Source organism: Phycodurus eques, chromosome 17 (assembly GCF_024500275.1).
Source record: "Phycodurus eques isolate BA_2022a chromosome 17, UOR_Pequ_1.1, whole genome shotgun sequence".
Taxonomy (NCBI): Eukaryota; Metazoa; Chordata; class Actinopteri; order Syngnathiformes; family Syngnathidae; genus Phycodurus; species Phycodurus eques.
In genome coordinates, this window is record NC_084541.1 from 11384971 (window position 1) to 11404871 (window position 19901).

The 19901-nt window shown below is 41.6% G+C and overlaps 1 protein-coding gene across 4 annotated transcripts in view; it reads right to left on the minus strand.

Annotated features, from left to right (window-relative positions):
- septin8a (septin 8a) overlaps positions 1–19901 on the minus strand; it is a 40881-nt gene that overhangs the window by 17360 nt on the left and 3620 nt on the right. For all 4 annotated transcript variants that reach the window (XM_061703473.1, XM_061703472.1, XM_061703474.1 and 1 more), the window contains exons 2-6: positions 9921–10035; positions 8053–8248; positions 5626–5812; positions 1505–1666; positions 786–882 (exon numbers count right to left, since the gene is read on the minus strand). In XM_061703473.1, coding sequence (XP_061559457.1) covers positions 786–882; positions 1505–1666; positions 5626–5812; positions 8053–8248; positions 9921–10035 — 757 coding nt within the window. The remainder of the gene's footprint in view (positions 1–785; positions 883–1504; positions 1667–5625; positions 5813–8052; positions 8249–9920; positions 10036–19901) is intronic.

Below are 19901 nucleotides of genomic sequence, written 5' to 3' on the forward strand. Positions count from 1 at the left end.
GCGCCTGTACGTTGGGGTTCACCCCGGTGGACGAGAGGGTAGCCTCCCTCCGCCTTCGGGTGGGGAGGACGGGTCCTGACTGTTGTTTGTGCCTATGGACCAAACAGTAGTTCAGAGTACCCACCCTTTTTGGAGTACTTGGAGGGGGTGCTGGAGAGCGCTCCCGCTGGGGACTCCATCGTTCTGCTGGGGGACTTCAATGCTCACGTGGGCAATGACAGTGAAGGGCGTGATTGGGAGGAACGGCCCCCCCGATCAGAACCCGAGCGGTGTTCCGTTATTGGACTTCTGTGCTCGGTGGGTGGGTGGGTGGGTGGATGGATGGATGGATGGATGGATGGATGGATGGATGGATGGATAGATGGATAGATGGATAGATGGATAGATGGATAGATAGATAGATAGATAGATAGATGTCATATGCCTTTCACACAGAAACCAACAAAGCGCTTTTACACAGCACACAGTATTCAGATAATTGATTTCAGTCTGTGACGTACAAAATAGTTGCCAAACAATGACAATTATTTTCAAAGCGACGGGGTGTGAGAAGTGTGAAACTTCACACACCTGTCCCAGAATTGCGGCATTCCCTTACTCATGGTACTGCCTTCAAGGACAGAGACTTGCTGTGCCAACACTGTGGCGGGGGAGGGAACACTTTTACAGGCAGCTGTAAAATGGGCTCCTGACTCTCACGTGAACCTACTGTTGTGTTTACCTGCGAAACAACCCCCTTACATCTGCAAACAAACAGAACAAAGACAGTGCTTGTGTACACTCACCTTGCACGACACCCCAGGGGTACTGCCTGGCCCGCACTGTTTTGTTCCCTACTTTAATTTCTTCCACGCTCCCCACCACGGCAAAGGGCAGATGGGCCTGTATAGGCATAGCAGAGGTTTCAGTGTCGCTGACGTCATGGCAAAACCATCTCTCACATGTTGACTGCTTCAGTGTCTTGTGCAGGAACACATTGGTTAAAAAAGGGGAAGAAACAATATAGAGGCTGTTTAACAGCAGCAGGCGTCTCTCATTTAGGCCACATGAGAAAGACGTGCAAGCATGTGGTCATGTGAGCTGCACCACAGTTCTCTTACTCGTTTCACATGTGGTGTTCTGATTCAACACACACACTTTCTCATTGCTATGCTTCGTCGGGTGGCCATGCCCAACACACAACCCCAGAAATTAGGTGGCGAGGTGACGCCCGCTGGCTGCCTGGTTTTAGTTTAGTGGAATAAGATTGTCGTGATGTCACCCACTGCAAATAGATGGAGAAAGTAGGCGAGGATGAGCCAGATGTCAAACCAAACGCAGCTTTATTTATCCAAGGGGGAATTTCAAAAGCTCCGCTCTTGGGGGAAAAACTTGAATGGCACTCAAGTGTTTTTGTTCCTCAAGTTCAATATTTTAAAAGGCTGGCAATGTGAAAAGGAGATTTCTACAGATAAATGATGACGTGGTTATGTATATGCTTGACTCGACATTCAGAACCACTTACGTTCATGGAGGAGTTAATCTCGCTGACGGCTTCGTCATCTGTCGGGAACTGATAGATTTGGACGCCGTTGCTCACAAGCTCACTCATAATCTTGATTTTGAACTTGTGGAGTTCGCTCTTGGAGATCGTATCAGCTTTGGCAATGATTGGAATGATACTGACCTGGGGGGGTGGAGAAAATTTAAAAAAAGGAAACAGAGTAGCAGGAGTGCAACATTCCGCGCAGAAATGGGATAGGTCTGATATGCAGTCTCAAGCCTGATGATTATCATCTCTGAAAGGACATTTGCATGCATCGACCTTGATTCCTCCCAATATGCAAAAACAAATTATTTTAAGTGAATTACAAAGAACATAAATTTACTTCCCGTACTCAAAGGGCTACAAACAAAAGTGCAGTGAAGCGCAGTAAACAAGTTCAGTCCGACATTGCGACACACGTAAACAAACCCTAGTTGTAAAAACAGACTGGGCTTCATCTCCAATCTACATCAGATGCTCTTCAAATCTCCCCGCTGGGAGGACGGCGAAGAGTCCCACAGTCGCACATCGGTTTGCCACGGAACGAGAGCAAACGTTTCTCGGGAGTCACATTACGAGCACTGCAAGCTTCTCCAGCTCATTAAATTACAGCAGGCCATCAGGCTTAAACCCTTAATAAACTTTACTCATTGCAATACAATGGCAGTATTTTAAAAAGGAGCCAAATGGTGACATGTCTCTTGAAGTAAGAAAGGAGACAGCCCTTCCCTTTAAAACGGCTTATGAAAGCAGACGCATTTCCCAATTTTCTGGTCACCTTTCTGCATTGTTGACAAAGAATGGGGGTGGGGACAAAGTCAACCCAGAAACTTCGACCTTTGGGGGTTGTAGCCACTCACACATTGCCTGTCAAAGCTGACTTTTCCCTGTGTCGCTGCTACGGTGTGAAAGCAACCTAAAGTAATAGCATGTGGTGTTGAAGTTGAACTGCAAATTTCCTGGCTTACAAACTAGTAGCAGAGAGTGGCCAGGTGTGTATGCCACAGCAGTATAAGATGTCCTCAAAGATAATTACTGCCAACTATTATGCTCCTCATAAAACATGTAATTGAGGTGTGGTGTTTATTTATTACAGTGGATGACAATTTCGGGCACAACATCCATTAGAGGCCACTATTTGAGGAAATATGGTATACCTGTATAGCAGGAAGCATTTGTAGTCAATTTTGTTGGTATAATAGATATAGTCCTAAAGTTGAAAAAAGTGAAATATTTGGTATTATCACATCCATTAAAGGGAGTGATTTCACTGCTCATTATTGATTCAAACAAAAAACAATTTCAGAGGTGTGACAGAGGAGGGACACTAGCCTTCACTGGTGCAAAATGCTGCATCTACTGTTAAGTGTAAGCAGAGATTCTTATGTCTGGGTAGGCAGCAGATGGGAGCTTAAACCACACCCACACATTCAAGGCTCAATGGATCACCAAAAATAAACGGGCATATTTGGTTCAACCAAAAACAGTAAATCGCCAAATTCCATACTAAAACGAAACAAAACAGAAAGCATCAGGAAAGAGCAATCTTAAAGGTCGGTAGAAGGAATGAATCTGTGTACTAAGACAGTTCCCTAGAAAAGACTCCCTGTCATTTAAGAACAAAAATAGGCTCATTGAAAAACAAAAAGATCATCACTGTTCCTGCCTCCAAGCAGCACACTCATCTCGGTTTGCAAGAGGTGTGTATGCAAGCACATGTGTGCATGTGTGAGTTTGTGTGCGCATGTGTGTCAGTGAGGTGCAATTTTATACTCCGCTAATGAGGCAAAAACACCATTGTCTTGCTTTGACAGCAAACTGTACAGACCACGAGGGAAAAGCTGTTTCTGGTACACTTTCCCTGTTCTTCTCGTGAGAGCATTTCCTGCCTTGACAGGAGATCCGTGTCTGCTTAGCTTCCACATTCAAGCACATAATCACTTCAATGGAAACATAATACAGTTGAACCTCTAGATGAAAATGTGCGCGTTTTATTTTTTCTTTGACTTCTTTGAAACTTTGATTCCATACACTACAGCTGAGATTGTAAAGTCCAAGCAGTGGTGTTGATTGCCATCGTTGACTAACTATATGCGTCGTCACTTTCCATGAAAGGTAGTGTTGTGTTTTTACATATTGTAATGCTACATTCTTTTTACACTTGCGTGACAGTTAAAAATTTAACAAAATAACTGAGGCACATCTCAGACAATTCACACAATTTGTTTCCAAATCTGAACTCATCAGAAAATGACCAATGTGACCAGCATTCCAGTTAGTTGTATTTAACCTTGTGGACAGTGGAACCTCCACTGTAATAGTAATGGTGGGTCAGACAACAGAAATGGCTTACAATGACTTATGGCGAGAAGAAAATGTTTCTTTTTAATCATAAGTCAACGTATATTTATCTTAAACACAGTGATGACTAGGTCTTTTGTTTTTATTGAAAATGTCAGGCATGAAAAAGTATCACAGCCCCGCCAAGTTCACTAAACACTGACTCGCTTTCACATGAAACAATAATTATCTTTTGCATTGTGAGGAGAATAGTGGGATGTGGGGGTCTCTGTTGACACCCACTCAGCCTGAACCTATAAGGGCGCACTCACATTTGACAATCCAGACCACGCTTGGGCTCACTTGACACATTTAGTAAACTGCTTGTTTGACTAGTGTGCACAAGGAATGGGTATAAAAATAATAATCGATTCAATCATGAGGTGCCGTTAATTCACTCTTAACTAGTTTGCTCTTTGAAGAAAAATATGACATCAGCAATGGGATGTTAAGCTACATGCACACAGAAATTCACTATGCCAGAACTCCTAAGGGTAAAATTATTCTGTTCTGCACAACAGTGGCCTCGAAACAGCAGTTTAGTAGATTCAAATACAGCATTTTCTCATCCCATTTAGGTGTCAGGTGTCAAACTTCACACCTGTTTCGCCTGGGATATTACCCCTGAAGACGGAAAATTGGCAGGTTACCTATGGCCCTTTTCAGTATGTGTGCTGTTTAAACAGAACATGGATGAGCAAAAGGCAAAAAAAATCCAGGCAGGGCCAAAGTGGATAAAGTTATGATGCACAGAAATGGAACTAATGAACGAAATAAATGAGAAACAATATGAGCTTGAAATGTCTGTGCTAGAGTAAAGTGCATTTTTGCTCTCTAACAAAGAACAATAAAATGTCCTTTAAAAAGCAAGAATTGGCTGTGGAACCTAGTCATTGTTTTAAATAGCATCAGAAGACATTTGGCAGAGGAGTGTGGCCGTGCGTTGATAGCGGAAGTATACCAGCAGGTTTTGGTCACAAAGTGACCATCTGCTTTGTTCTGGATTTATTAGTACTGCATCGCCAGACACACAGGGATAAATCTGCCACTTTACAATGCGTAAATCAACATTAGAATATATAGATACGCACTTAAGTAATCATTCTCTGCTGTATATCAATTTCCAGCAGTGCAGATTAGGGTGGTGTGGAAAAACATGAAAATGTTCCTTGAATTATGGAGGAGGGTTTTTTTTTCCCCTCCCTTCCATTTTTCCATGCTGCATTCTCTCTGGCTGTGGTGGTCAAGAGACATACGGATGTAAAACTCATCATTGTAATAAAAGAAACATGTTGACTTCAAGAGGGAAACCAACAGGTCTTTCCCAAAACTCCACATCGACAGAAACTCCTAAATGCCAAAATAAACTTTTTACTATGCAGAAATGGGTCAGTCACAAAAAACGACCTTTTCCTATTTTAGGGGTGGAAAGCCTTTTTCCTATAAGGGGGTACTTTTATAAACTCCTCCGAGGGACATAGTAAATTTATGAAAAAATATGATGTAATTTTATTTGTTTTTAGAATTGGCAGGTTGGCTCAAATGTTGCGTTCCCCACCGCTGGCCTATATAATGGAGGTGGAAGCTTGCAGTTTGACTTGTATTTAAACAGAGAGAGTGAAAACAGCATCGTGGCAAAGAGCTCAAGGGGATGAAATGCACACCGCTCTTAGTGAAAGGGCATCAGGATTTCAATACACTGATACTATTACTTGCTAACAATGGGCCAACAGTGACTAAGACTGGGTTCATGAGGTTACCTTGCTGTCTAGTTTCTTCATGGTCACCAGGTCCAGGGACTTGAGTGAGTGTCCTGTCGGGGCGATGAAGTACAGGCAGATATGGATTCTGGTGTCGTGGTAGTTGAACAGCGAGCGTTTGATCTTCAGCTCTTCCTGCAGGTAGTTTTCGAACTGAGTATCGATGTAGTCCACGATGGGCTTATAACTGTGCATGAGGACAAAAACAAAACGTATAATGTCTTTCTGTAAAAGCTGAAAAACGTGTCTACTCATATGTGCTGGTGCTGAATGCAATCATTAAGATAGGTTTGTCACTGGGGTAAAAGCTTGGTTGTGTTTGTGTGATCCAGTTCTTTGCCAAGATCTCAGCTTGAGGCTGCACAGCTGACTGTTGCACGGGACTTGTGTTGTGTTGTTTTACCCTCTGAGCCCTCTCACACAGGGCCAGAAGGGGCTTTACAGTCACACCGGTGACCACAGCTGGTATAATTAGGCACATTTACTCAATCTAATGAAATCACTAGAGCTGAACCAAAAATCTGCCTCAAGATAATACAATGGAACAGCTGAACCTCATGAGCCCTTGATGTTGTACAATTTGGAATTTAGTCAACATTTTCTGGAGAAAGGTGCCTCATCACATGTCACTGTGTGTGTGTTAACTTGGTAAAATATGGCTGAAGTGACACCAAGTCGACGTCATCCATCCATGCATTTTCTATAGCGCTTGTCTTTATTAGGGTCACGGGTGAGGTAGAGCTCATCTCAGCTGACTTTGGGCGAGAGGCAGCATACACCCGGGACTGTCAATGGCAGGGGACATATGGACAAACAACCACTCACACCTATGGACAATTTTTAGCTTTCTATTAACCTAACAAGCATGCTTTTGGAATGTGGGAGGAAGACTGAGTACCCGGAGGGAAGAGGGCCAAAGCTGGAATTTGAACTCAGACCCTTTCAACTGTGAGGCAGATGTGCTAACCACTAGTACTTGTTGTCACCCTAACTTGACATCAATAAAAATATAAGATGTGCTAACCACCAGTACTCGTCACCCTAAGTTGACATCAACAATAAAAATATAAATATCAGCTTTGTTCATTTTCAGCCTCTTTCAAACAATTCCATTATTTCCTGACACGTGACCCAATTAACTCTTGTATTGATTTAACTTTTGTTAAATGTTAACAGAATCCCTCCACATGGCATCTTCAATCTTCTTTGGAATAAACCGCTGCTGACCTTTGAACGTGCATTTGCTGCGTGCTGCAGGGTCTGGCCTTCAGCGGCCTACAGAGGCTGCTCTCAAAGGGCGTGAGAAAGCTGTTTGCTGGTCAGGTTCCAACTCTTACCAGAGGACGCGGTCCCTCGGCTTAATGTAAATACTTCCTCTCCGCTGCTTACTTTGTATTATCTTCAGTCCCGATGGGGAAAGAAAAATGTGCGGGAATCTGCACTGATTTGATGTCTGCTCTTCTCATCTGAATGCTGACCAACATTAAGCTAACGTGGCAAACGAGAAAAATACTTAATGAAAGAATTAAAAAGTCTCGATGATGATCACTTTCATGTACAAATATGGTGCCAAATGTGACTCTTCGGAGTTTAGGCGAAATAAAGTCTTAAATTACTAAAAAATGAATACATCTCCATCCATCCATTTTCTATATCGTTTATTCTCATTAGGGTTGTTGGTGTGCATGAGCCTATCCCATCTGATTTGGGGCAAGAGGTGGGGTACACCCTGAACTGGTCGATAGCCAGTCTCACTGGTCGATAGCCAGTCGCACTCATATTCAAACCTAAGGACAGTCTTCAATTAACCCATGTTTTTGGCTATATGTATTTATATGAGATTTATGGAAACTTCATCAATCCATTAACTACATCTCCACTCATCTTGTTCAGAGTAACAGGGAGGTGCCGACTATGGTAGCTGAGTTTGGGCAAAAGGTGGGCTATACCCTGGACTGGTCGGCAGTTAATCAGAGGGCACATGGAGACAGAAGACCATTCACACAGTCGCTGAGTGGGAATAGAACCCGCGCTGCCTGCACAGAAGTCAGGCAAATAAACCCCACTACCATCAGTGACTCTTTATTAAAAATGCTTACTCCCAAAAAAGTCATATTTTCATTGTCTGGTATGTAATAAAAATGTTGTTGTTTTTATTTAACCACAGTAATAAATTTCAATTAACGTAAAATTACAATGCTCACTGATTGAGTCTCACGATATTTGCTGATGTAACCTATGATGATAGTTTAAAATCCAAGTTTTGTTTGACTTTTGAGGTATGTTTCCCGAAAACTTTGGTTAACCTCCAAATTGGACAATGTTTGGGGTGTTTCAACTTTGGGGTTCACCTCACCTTAAAAGTTGAAAATGTAACCACTTTCAAGAATGTGTGTTGAATGTTTATCATCGTTCCTGCATCCTCACCTGTCATCTTTGTTGATCTGGTCCCCGAAGCCAACGGTGTCCACGATGGTGAGTTTGAGGTGGACATTGCTCTCCTGCAGGTCATACGTCCGCGGGCGCAGGTAGACACCGTTCTGGTAGTGGCTGGCCTCCTCGTTCTCAAACATGGTGTTGAAGAGCGTATTCATTAGCGTCGACTTGCCAATGCCCGTCTCCCCTGAGGACGGTCAGAAATAACGTGGTAATACAGAGCAACGCAGAGTGCGTGAGGCGTTCAATAGCTCACAGGGGATCGATAAGCCTCATTTTAAACGCTGCTTTTTACTTTCAAAAACACTACTCAGACGTGTTCTTTAATGTCATGCAAACTACTCAATGCTGAACGCACTGTTTGATGTTTTCATTAACCAAAAAGAATTTACTTTCAGTGCAGCACATTGTGTGAATACTGACAGTCAAGCAGTCATACTAATGTTATTGTGAAAGACAAATGCTAAAAGTTTAAAATGCTTGCAACAGCATTTCTCAACAGATACAAACAGAAAGCACATGAGTTACTACCTTTCTTAGAAAGAATACTCAAGTTTCTAAAATATTGGCCGGGAAATGCTCAACTGCCTTGATGATGAAACGATAAAGCCAGATTTATCTCCATCAAAGGTTTCTGAACCTTTTGGGTCCTGACCCAAAGTATAGTTATAGTTATATTACTTGGAGAAAGTAAGTAAAATAGTTACACTATTATTACCTTTTCAAAAGGATAACTTGTAATTGTAACCAACTACATTTCCATCACTGAATATACTGTCCAACATGTCAGGTGGTAGCGGTACCTTGACTTAAGAGTGCCCCAACTTACACGTTTTTTTAGTTACGGTCGTGGCTTGGTTGATTTTTTTTTTTTTGCTTTGTATTTGCGGGCCAAAATTTGAGTTATGAACAAGCTTAAAATACGACGCTGCTCAAGTGAAGTGAAAATAAAAATTTAGCAATTCCTTCATTGCCATTAACGGCTTTTGAAGTCAAATATCCATGTTAACTGGGAGGGCTGGGCGGATACTGTAATGCCCTCGCATGTGAGCAGGGAGAGAGCCACAGTCGCCTTTTAGACCTTTATTGAACAGGACAAACAGTCAAACACTCAAAATAAAAAATGAGTACACTCTCAAGGAGCTGCAGTAGGCCAAAGCTCATGCCTACACGCTCACAGGCAGACTAACTCATCCCCAGCTCCTCACATCACTCACCAGGCCACGCCCCTTAAAGGCAAACATCACAAGACGAATGCTACAGAGTGTGTGTGTGTGTGTGTGTGTGACCTTTGGCTTGATTACACTATATAAAGCCAATTTATTTCTTTACATTCTCTTCTATTATGTTTTATTATGTTTTTATTCAATACAGTGCGACTTTTTAATTTTTCTTTTTTGCAAACATGACAAATGTTTGGCCGGCACGATGGACGACTGGTTAGCACATCTGCCTCACACTTCTGGGAACCGGGGTTCAAATCCCAGCCCCGCCTGTGTGGAGTTTGCATGTTCTCCCCGTGCCTGGGTGGGTTTTCTCCGGGCACTCCGGTTTCCTCCCACATCCCAATAACATGCATTAATTGAAGAGTCTAAATTGCCCGTCGGTGTGAATGTGAGTGCGAATGGTTGTTTGTTTCTATCTGCCCTGCTATTGGCTGGCGACCGGTTCAGGTTGTACCCCGCCTCCCGCCCGAAAATAGCTGGGATAGGCTCCAGCAGCCCACGACCCTAGTGAGGATAAGCGGTGAAAGAAAATGGATGGATTGATGGACAAATGTTTGATGCCAACAAAGTGAGTTACAAGCTTGGTCATGGAACAAATGAAAGTCATAAGTGAAGGTACCACTATTTACTTACCTACGCAGAGGATGTTAAAGCAAAAACCCTGTGTGACCGATTTGCTGACCAATTGGTCAGGGAGGCTGTCAAATCCAACATGGCCACCCAGATTGAGGCTGCGCTTCTCTTCGTTCTGCAGGACATAGAAGAAAGGAAAACAAAATGTGAGTGGGAAATTTTTTTTTTTTTTTTGTCTTTTTGATACAGCTCTTGTATTGGATCTCAGACTGTTAATGTTGTGACCACAAGTGAGCGTGTAAGACAAAAACATCGACATCACCTAGACGGCAGCAAGTGAGCACAGAGAGACCGTGTCGGAGCTGCAGACGAGCACCTTGAGATGAAAGAGGCTACGAACTAAGCGGGGCTCATCTGGCTCAGCCACCAAAAGGCCGCATTCTTGGAGGCTGATATCACAGCCGGCGGCAGAGAGCAAAACTCGGCTAGACGTGACCGCATCGCAAACCTTCACATACATGACAGAGCCTCACATTTATCATAAACCTTGAACACAGAGTCTCATATTTAAGTACATTTAGATACGTTTTGAAACACAACAGACGATAGGTTTATGAGAGGAAGCATTGACTGGAATGAACAGTCAAGGGTCATCCAACCCTGAGGAAACAACACAGTTCCCAGGCTAAAGTATGGCTTAGGACAACAGGAAATGGCTGCAGGGAGTGCCCCCAGGTGCTCGAAGGCTCCATAAAGGTTGGAAATCACTGCTTTAGTCATATCGGATATTCTAATCAGTCAGGTCAAACCAACATTACATGACAGAAATAATGGGTGCTAACTTACTGTAATTAAATTTATTTTTAATTAAATGACTTTAGAGCATGATTCGACAGAACGGCAGCATGTTTACAACTGTTTGTGCTAACACTCGCTTGCTAGGCTACAAACGTTTTTGTTGCCTGCTTGTAAGCCATATCTTATTTAAAGTATGTGAACATACCTCAAGCAAGCCTTAAACAAACATCTTCTCCTTGTCCTGATCCACATGTTTTTTCCCCATTTTGTCCTCATAATATAGTCGGCGCGATCCACTCTTGTTGTCGTCGCCACGGGAACGAGTGTATCCGGTCGCATTTGAGTTGAGAAGATAAAGCCCAATGATCGTAAAAAATGGGATGCTGTGGTATCGGAATACAAGATTTTATTGCAGTAGTCTGACATAGTGCAATCTTGAAAGAGCAAATTTGTCTTGTCGTCTGCATTACGTGTTGTCTGCCTCAGACGTGTGTTGTCTGTTCCACACCGCCGACACGTTTTTTTATTTTATTTTTTTAAATAACTATTGGCCGTCAGAGATTCACAGGACTACGCCAAAAGACACACGACAAGGCTAAAAATAAACTAGCTTTTGGATTCAAATACACTGTGCACAATGGTGACGCAGAATAAATGTCTTTTGCGGAGCCCATCAATGACGTCATTGATCGGATCGGCGAATTATGACATTAAAGCCGATTAGCATAAAATGCTATTTATCGGCCGATGCCGATAAGGCCGATAAAATCGGTGTAAAGTCTAGTTTGACTGCACCACAGTTTTTACTTGAGTATTTATGTTAAGAAGAATTGATATTTTTACTCCATTACAATGACTGACATGCCGCGAGCTACTTTTACTTATCCATTATTGCGTGAACGATCTATCGTTAGACTTCACCTTCGACTTTCGCATATGGCGCCGTTGCGCCAATCCAACGTGAACACAAATGTCATTTGACTTCAATTCACCAATCAGACTGCACAAGGCAATCACATGACTGCGCACAAAGCCTTCACAGGCCATTCAAAATGGCTCCGTTTTGGAAAAAGACAGCCAGGTGTTTACTTTAGACACCAAAAAACAACAGCTTTTAGTATTGCATCTGGCCAAACATGGCTATTTCAGCCCACTTGAGAAAACACCTCTCTCTCTCTCACACACACACAATCAATAAGCAAAGCAAATTTAAATAGCACATTTCATACAAAAGGTAACTCAATGTGCTTTACATGATTAAAGGCATGTACAAACAAAGAAAAAAATGCTTTTCAACATTTTAAACCAAAGAAACAAAAATATAATTAAAACGGCGTACAGTGCAAGAAATATTTAAAAGTGGAAATGCTGTAAAAAGCATGAGAAAAAAGTTTTTAACCTGGACTTAAAAACATTCACACTTGGGGCTTACGTCACTTCTGTTCGCAACTTATCCCGTGCGTGCACCATAATAGCTGAATGCTGCTTCACCATGTTTGCTTTGGACTCTGTTCTCCACTATTTCACATGAGTCTGTCGATCTCAGAGCCCTACTGGGTTTATATCTCACTAGCATTTATTTCATGTATTCAAACCATTTTGTGATTTATAGACCAGTCGCAGAACTTAAAAATCTAGTCTAAAGCTGACTGGGACCCAGTGTAGAAACTTAAGAACTTGAGTAATATGTTCTGAGCTTTTTGTTCTGGTCAGATCCCGAGCTGACACATTCTGAAAGAGCTTTAGCTGTTTAATGCTCTTTTGGGGGATTCCAGTCAGAAGACCATTACAATAGTCAAGTTGACTTGAGATAAAAGCATGGGTGAGCTTCTCTTGGTCTGCTTGGCACATGCAAGCCTTCATTCTGGTTCAGGTTTTCAGCTGATAGAAGGCAGTTTTAGGAATTGATTTGTTATGACTGTTGAAAGTCAGTTCGGAATCTATCAGTAAACCAAGATTTCTAACTTGGTCTTTGGTTTTGAAAGAGAGTGACTCCAAGTATTTACTAACAACAATCCTCACTTCTTTATTGCCAAAAACAATTATGTAAGTTTTGTTGTGGTTGAATTGAAGAAAGTTTTGGGTCCTTCTGTTATCTGTTTTAAACAGTGACAACACTCCTCAATTGAACTGTAGTCATCTGGAGACACTGTTAGATATAACAATGTTCCATCTGCATAGCTAATGATAGTCAACATTAAGGTTCAGAAGAATTTGACCCAAGGATAGCATATACAGGCTGAAAAGGAAGGGTCCAAGAACTGACTCTTGAGGGACCCCACAGATCATTGCCATTTGATGTGATTGAACACTTCCAATAGTTACAGAAGAACTTCTTTCCTCCAGGTAGTGCCTGAACCATTTAAGGACTGTTCCATTTAGTCCTACCCACGTTTCCAACCTGTTCATCAGTATATTATGGTCTACCATATCAAAAGCCGCACTGAGATCCAACAAGACCAGAATTGAAACCTTTCCCCGAGTCAGTATTCAACCTTATATCATTTAGCACTTTGAGAAGAGCTGATTCTGTACTGTGATGAGTTCAGAAACCTGGTTGAAATTTGTCAAAAAGTCCATTTACGTTCAAGAAATTGCTGAGTTGAATTAACAATAATTTTCTCACCAATCTTGGCTATGAAAAGGAGATTTGAGATGGGTCTATAGCTTGCTAACATGGACTGCAATACGTCTGTTCATCAAACAGCTTCATTCAGTCATTTAAGTGAATAAAGCAAATTATGTTTCTGTAGGACCCAATGCATGTGTTGTCGGTTTCTGGGTACTTAAAAATTGAAATGGTGGCAGGTGTGTGTGTGGACTCCCACTTCATCCTCTGATTTAAAAATCTGAAGTTAGTCACCATTTACTCTTGAGTAGGTTTTTCACTGAGTACTTTCTTAAGCAAATATTTGGACGACAACCGTTACTTTTTACTTGAGTCATATTAATCTAAAGTACCAGTACTCTTACTTGATTACAATATTTGGCTACTCTACCAGCCTCTGGGGCTATTATCACAATACACACATTGTGCCTTGAATGATACAAAGTAAGAAAATCATTTTGGATATGTGAGGTATTTATTCGAGTAAAAAAATATACATATTTGCCATAGAACCATGCATTTGTGGACCAAAGTTTTTTGCTGTACCACCATACTCCTGTTTTGAGAATAATTTGCCATAACAGAGGTCTCCATGGATTTAGTTTAACTTCCATACCTGACATCATGCTGCACTCATTAAGACAGTATGAACTAGTTGAGACTGAATCGGCCACGTAGTGCACTACATTTTGCCTCACTTGTTTGAAGACACCATTAATCAATCAATTACCCACAATTGGCTTGACAGTAGAATCAGGACTTGCTGTGTAAAACACTTTTAGTGGAAAAGCATTAGCAACGCTTAAGCGGAGTAAACATGTCAACAATCGGGTTCCCCACACACTATAAAAGTAATAAAAACACTTTTTTTTTTCCTCGTCGTGTGTGTGGTCGCTCCAATTTAAAAATCATTTAAGATGTTAAAAAGTGGTATGTGGGTAGCCCGCTTTCATCTATTCTGGAACTAGCAAATCTTTTCCAAGGCTTACTCCAGAGCAGTCTGATGTGGCTGCTTAGCAAGGTGGAAAATGAAGCCCAACTGGACCGCAACAGGAGCAGCATGAGGTGTCGAGAACAGATGTTAGATCAGGCGGGCTTCTGGAGACCCTCAGGACATAATTCAAATGTGTGAGGGGAGAAGGCCACCGATAACCTCGAGGACAAAAGCACATGCACGTCTCATCCAAGGACCATCATGCAGATTTATGCAAGTGTCCTCTTAGCTGCCACATATCATCAAGTGAACATTTTCAAGTCATGCTACTAATGGATGACAACAGAAATGTTGTGGTGGATGTTGAATGTTAAGGGCTAATAACCTGCACTTGTGAGTTAAGTTAACATTATCACAGTCCTCTTAAAAAGCCACATTGGAATATGATATTATGGTATGGTAGCATTTCATTGGCAGTCCTCAATATATGTGGAACATACAGAGGGATGAAATTACATTTCCACTTACGTCGCCACAGTCACAAAAATACCCCAAAAAAAAAAACATCCATTCATCAATCCATCCATTTTCTACCGATTTTCCGAGGTCAGGTCACGGGGGCAGTAGCTTTAGCAGGGACACTCAGACTTCCCTCTCCCCAGCCACTTCATCCAGCTCTTCCAGGGGATACAGAGGCATTCCCAGGCCAGCTGAAAGACGTAGTCTCTCCAGCGTGACCTGGGTCGTCCCCGGGTAGTCCTCCCGGCGGGACGTGCCTGGAACACCTCACCAAGGAGGCGTCCGGGAGCCACCCGCATCAGATGCCCCAGCCACCTCATCTTGCTCCTCTCGATATGGAGGAGCAGCGGCTCTACTCTGAGATCCTCCCGGATGACCGAGCTTCTCACCCTTCTCATCCATTCATGGATGTTTTATGTCTTTTGTAAGAAGTGGTTATCGACGAAAGAGGAGATAATTGATCAAGGATTACCTTTTACACAGAATGCAGTGAAGATGGGATATACTGCAGCTGTGTGCACTTTCACAAAACAACACTGCATTCCACACGGGCCATAAAAAAGGTGGAAAAATCCCAGCTTCAACAGGCAGTGGAAAAAAGGGCCTGTTTGGTTGGAATTAGGGATGAACATTTGATTACATTTCCCTGAGCCAGAATTGGGAAATTATCAATTAAACATAAAATAATAATTCATTATTGGTATCATATTGGACAAAGTATGTGTTTTCACAAATCCTGTAGATTTTTATTCTGGGCAAAATTTGCATTCCAACCACTCTTAAAAAGGTCATACATGACTTCAAACAAAATGTAGAACCCACACAATAGCAGAACTTAACTGCGCTACTTTTGCTAGGATAGGTAACCACATTCTATTCCCTTTCTACCAGTCTTGTGGGCATTGCAATATTTACAAACTTTGCTTTTCAACACAGCAAAGTTATATTATTAGAGTTATTATTGCCTCTAATGGCTAAACGTTGAGAATTAGCACTTGTGCTAAAACACTTGAAACAATGCACCTGGTTTGTCCAGTGTGTTTGTGATGTCCACATCTCCAAAGTTTAAATGACGAGATGGGAGGGAGGGGGGAAAAAAATCACTTTGTGATTGATTGGTTGTTGTTGTCTTAGTTGAAAAGAAAAAATAATAATATTTAGAGATAAATGCTTCTCACTGGACAGTTACAATGGGAGATACATGCATTTCACTGGACAGTTACAATACATGTCGGGTAACAGGAATGACACAAAAATATTTTTCTCTATTAAACGACATGTCCTCCCTTTCCTGTTACGCAATTTTCATGTGTCGCTGTCGCCCCGCCCCCTCGCTCATCTATGGCCCACGGGAAAGACAAAATAAATGAGTGAGGGAATTGTTTAACCAGACATGTTTATCTTCGTGAGACTTTACAGCCACTACCGCAGAACTGAAAGAGATAAAAACATACAAATCATGACCAGAAAACTTATTTTAATCTCTCACTGCTCATGTAAAGAATGCATTTAAAGCAGTAAAAAAAATAATACAGTAGTCTGAATCTATGGAACTGTCAATTAAGCAGAAAATAGCGCCTTTTTTTCCCCCTCCGTGGATACACTACAATGTGGTTTTCCAGTGATTTACTGGAGCACATGGGACGGGATTGACTGGCTGGGGAAGATGAGATTGCACAGTTCAGAAGCCAAAAAAACATGTGGAAGAGATTGAATGTGAAAATATGTGAGTGCCTTCCAATTGTCCTCAATGATGAACAAAAAAAAACTTCATAGCCAAGCGCCAGATCAAATATTTGAATGATCTAGGCCAGTGACTAGTGAAAGAATCCACCATCCAGGCAGTCTTCATCCTGCGCCGTCCCGCGAATAAGTACGTAGCGCTTCCAAAGTCAAATGCCTCTGAACTTGTACATTTTTTTTACCCAAAATTTGGGGAAATATATGCCAGAATCTTCAAAAGTCACAGAAAACTGAAAACACCACCTCTTCCAGCTCCTTCCCTCAGGCAGGCGCTTTCGATCAATGCAAACTAAAACCAGCAGATATTCCAACAGCTTCTTCCCGCTTTCCATTAAATTGCTAGAGGCCAAGTGACTTTTCATAGTGTGTTTTTAGGTTTTTACCATGAACTGGTTGCCAGCACACATAAACAAACAACCATTTGCACTCACATTCACACCTACGGGCAATTTAGAGTCTTCAATCAACATACCACGCATGTCTTTGGGATGTGGGAGGAAACCGGAGTGCTCGGAGAAAACCCACGCAGAACTCCACAAAGGCGGGGCCAGGGATTGAACCCCGGTCCACAGAACTGTGAGGAAGATGTGCGAACCAGTCTCCAGTCGCCTCTTATACAGGAATATTTTATTTTTTATTTTTCATATGAGAAGTGTGGTCATCCACCGTGCCGCCTTCCTGCCATCTAAAAGAAGACTTTGTTCTGTCTGTCACTATGCCACACTGGCATAAATAGATGAACATTGAACATGATTCTGAACAGAGATACATTATTTATTGTAAATATAATTTTTTGAGCAATTAAGTACACAAATACACACAGTCATTACAACAGGTCATTTAAATAGACACATTCCTCCATCTTGTGATCGGATCGGTGATCGGTTATCGTTTTTTTAAAACTCGCTGATCGGTCCCAAAAATCCTGCTCGTGCAAAGCCTAGAAATTAGCAGTGGTAGGCTATATTAAATTACCTAATTTCGATACCTTGTTTTGGCGAGCATAGGCGCGCTGTTGTAGTACTGCAGTTAAATTAATAGTTTCAGCCCTAGTTAGAATTTTACGATAGTTAAAGTTGTCTGTACACATTTTATAAAAGGCTACAGTTTGAACTCATAATGGATTTATTCAATTTCCATTAGTTTCTATTGAGGGGAAAAAAATCGAAATGAAAAAGGATTATTTTACTGTATTTTTTTTTTTTTTTTTTAATACATTCAATCAAAATTTCCTGGACAACATTATCTTGAGGTCGACTTCTGGATTTTTGAGAGCCTGTGACCTGTTCGATACATCGTTATTGACTCACTCACAAAGCGGCGGCAGCAGCATGGATGTCGCTCTTCATGCACAACATCGACTTTGACAAGCTCGCCTCGAGGGACTTGTGGCATGTTCGCCCTATAAGCACCGCAATGCATCACTTTTGACACACTACATCCTGTATGCAGCGCATGCCGTCTGACCCAAACGTGTTAAATAATTAAGTTCTTGAATACGTCTGAGAATTCATCTTCATATAAACACAACTTGGTGTACAGTCCCCATATAAGCAAATGACTGTTGCAAGCATCTTGTGGCATGGCATGACTCCACTGTTTCTTGCCTTAAGTTGCTCATGATGATAATTCCAGATTGCAAGCAGGCCTAACGGGGGGAGAGAGAGAGAGACAATAGTCTTTAGGGTCAGTAAGCACCCTCCACAGTGACTACGTTGTAGGGCTTTTCCTTATATAACAGCGACAAAGTATGCTTGGGGACCAAAGAATGTGGCTGGGCCGAGACCATGAATCATGGTAAAAGTGGTACAATTTGGACTTAACTTTTTCTGTAAAGAAAGAATATGCCTCAAATGTCAAACAAAGGTTCAAACCATCATCACGTGTGAAATCAGCAAATCTCTTCAGACTTCAGTTCAGTGACAATTAATTATCAATTACATACATAATGTAAATAGTTATACAATACACAACACTTGATAATTCTAGCAATCTGGGGTCTTAAGTGAGTAGTCTTATTTTTTTTTTCTTTTTTAGTTTTATTCGACAGTGGTAAACTTCGCTTTATACTTGTATGACAGTTAGGTATACAGTCATCCCCCCACATATTGGCGATTCACTATTCACAATTCAATTATCAGCATTAATGCGTGTGGAATCTATACGCAGCTATGGTATTCAATGTAAAACTCACTTGTCTAAATGCAAACATAGTAAAGATTAGGTGTTGAACAATTACAGACACTAAGGTGATAAAAGTCGAGTCTAAGTCGATTAATCGATGACGACAGACATTTTCTCAGCACGGTAAAGCGGTCCAATCATGAACCTTTTTTTTTGCCACTGGCCGGTTTCTTGTAAGGACATATTTGGACAGACTGGTATAGAAACAAATAAAAACAAATGATTACAAATTAATTTACCGTTATGCTGAATGTTGTTGTCTTTAATTAGTAGGTGCCCTGCGCATATTTGTTTCTTCTTCAACAAATCAGCCAGTCTCATCTTGTGTTCCACCGAATAGCATATTGTTAGACAGGACATCAGAGCCACAGTCAGGCTCCAAAAAATAAGGTATTTCTCTATTTCACTGTTTCGATTTCATTTGTGTTTTTATTATATTTGAGGATAGACATAGATTTAGCAAGTGACTGGGCTACCGGTCTCATTTTTGGTCAAATGTTTCCACACACTTGTAGCATAATTACATATACACTGACGTCGGTGTCGTAAAAAGTGTAGTGATGTTGATGGATGTGTCATACAACTTCTATGCTGAATACAGTTCTTGTTAGCACACATTGTTGTTCGTGCATTAGTGGACATAACATTTTGGCGACATGAATGGAGCTTCACTTTGCGCCGCTGCCCTCATTCCTTGCCGCCAGTCCCGAGGTGAAAGTAAATTGGCCAACTGGAAGACAAGATGCCCAAAACAGGCGATTAGCAATCAGTCAACTGCAAACTTCGATGCGGAGTCATAAAGTCGACTAATCGGTTTAACCCCTGGTGCACATTGGTGTCATGGAAGAGTGTTGGAGTGATTCATCTCCACTGAGAGGCAACCTTTGTATGTCAGGGAGGAGCTGAGTTTAGCCTAGGTTGTTCGTGGAAGTTAGTCTTTTAGCAAGTTCATGTATAGGTGCATTTATTTTATATCAAATCATCTGTAAGTCTTTTATTTTAAAAGCGTAAGATGAGTTTGAAATTATTTTAAACTGTTTTGGGCCTATGTACGACTGGTTAGCACATCTGCCTCACAGTTCTGAGGACCGGGGTTCAAATCCTAGAGTTTGCATGTTCTCCCCATGCCTGTGTGGGCTTTCTCCAGGCACTCCGGTTTCCTCCCATATCCCAAAATCATGCGTGGTAGGTTGATTGAAGACTCTAAATTGCCCTCAGGTGTGAATGTGTTCGCAAATTGTTGTTTGTTTATATG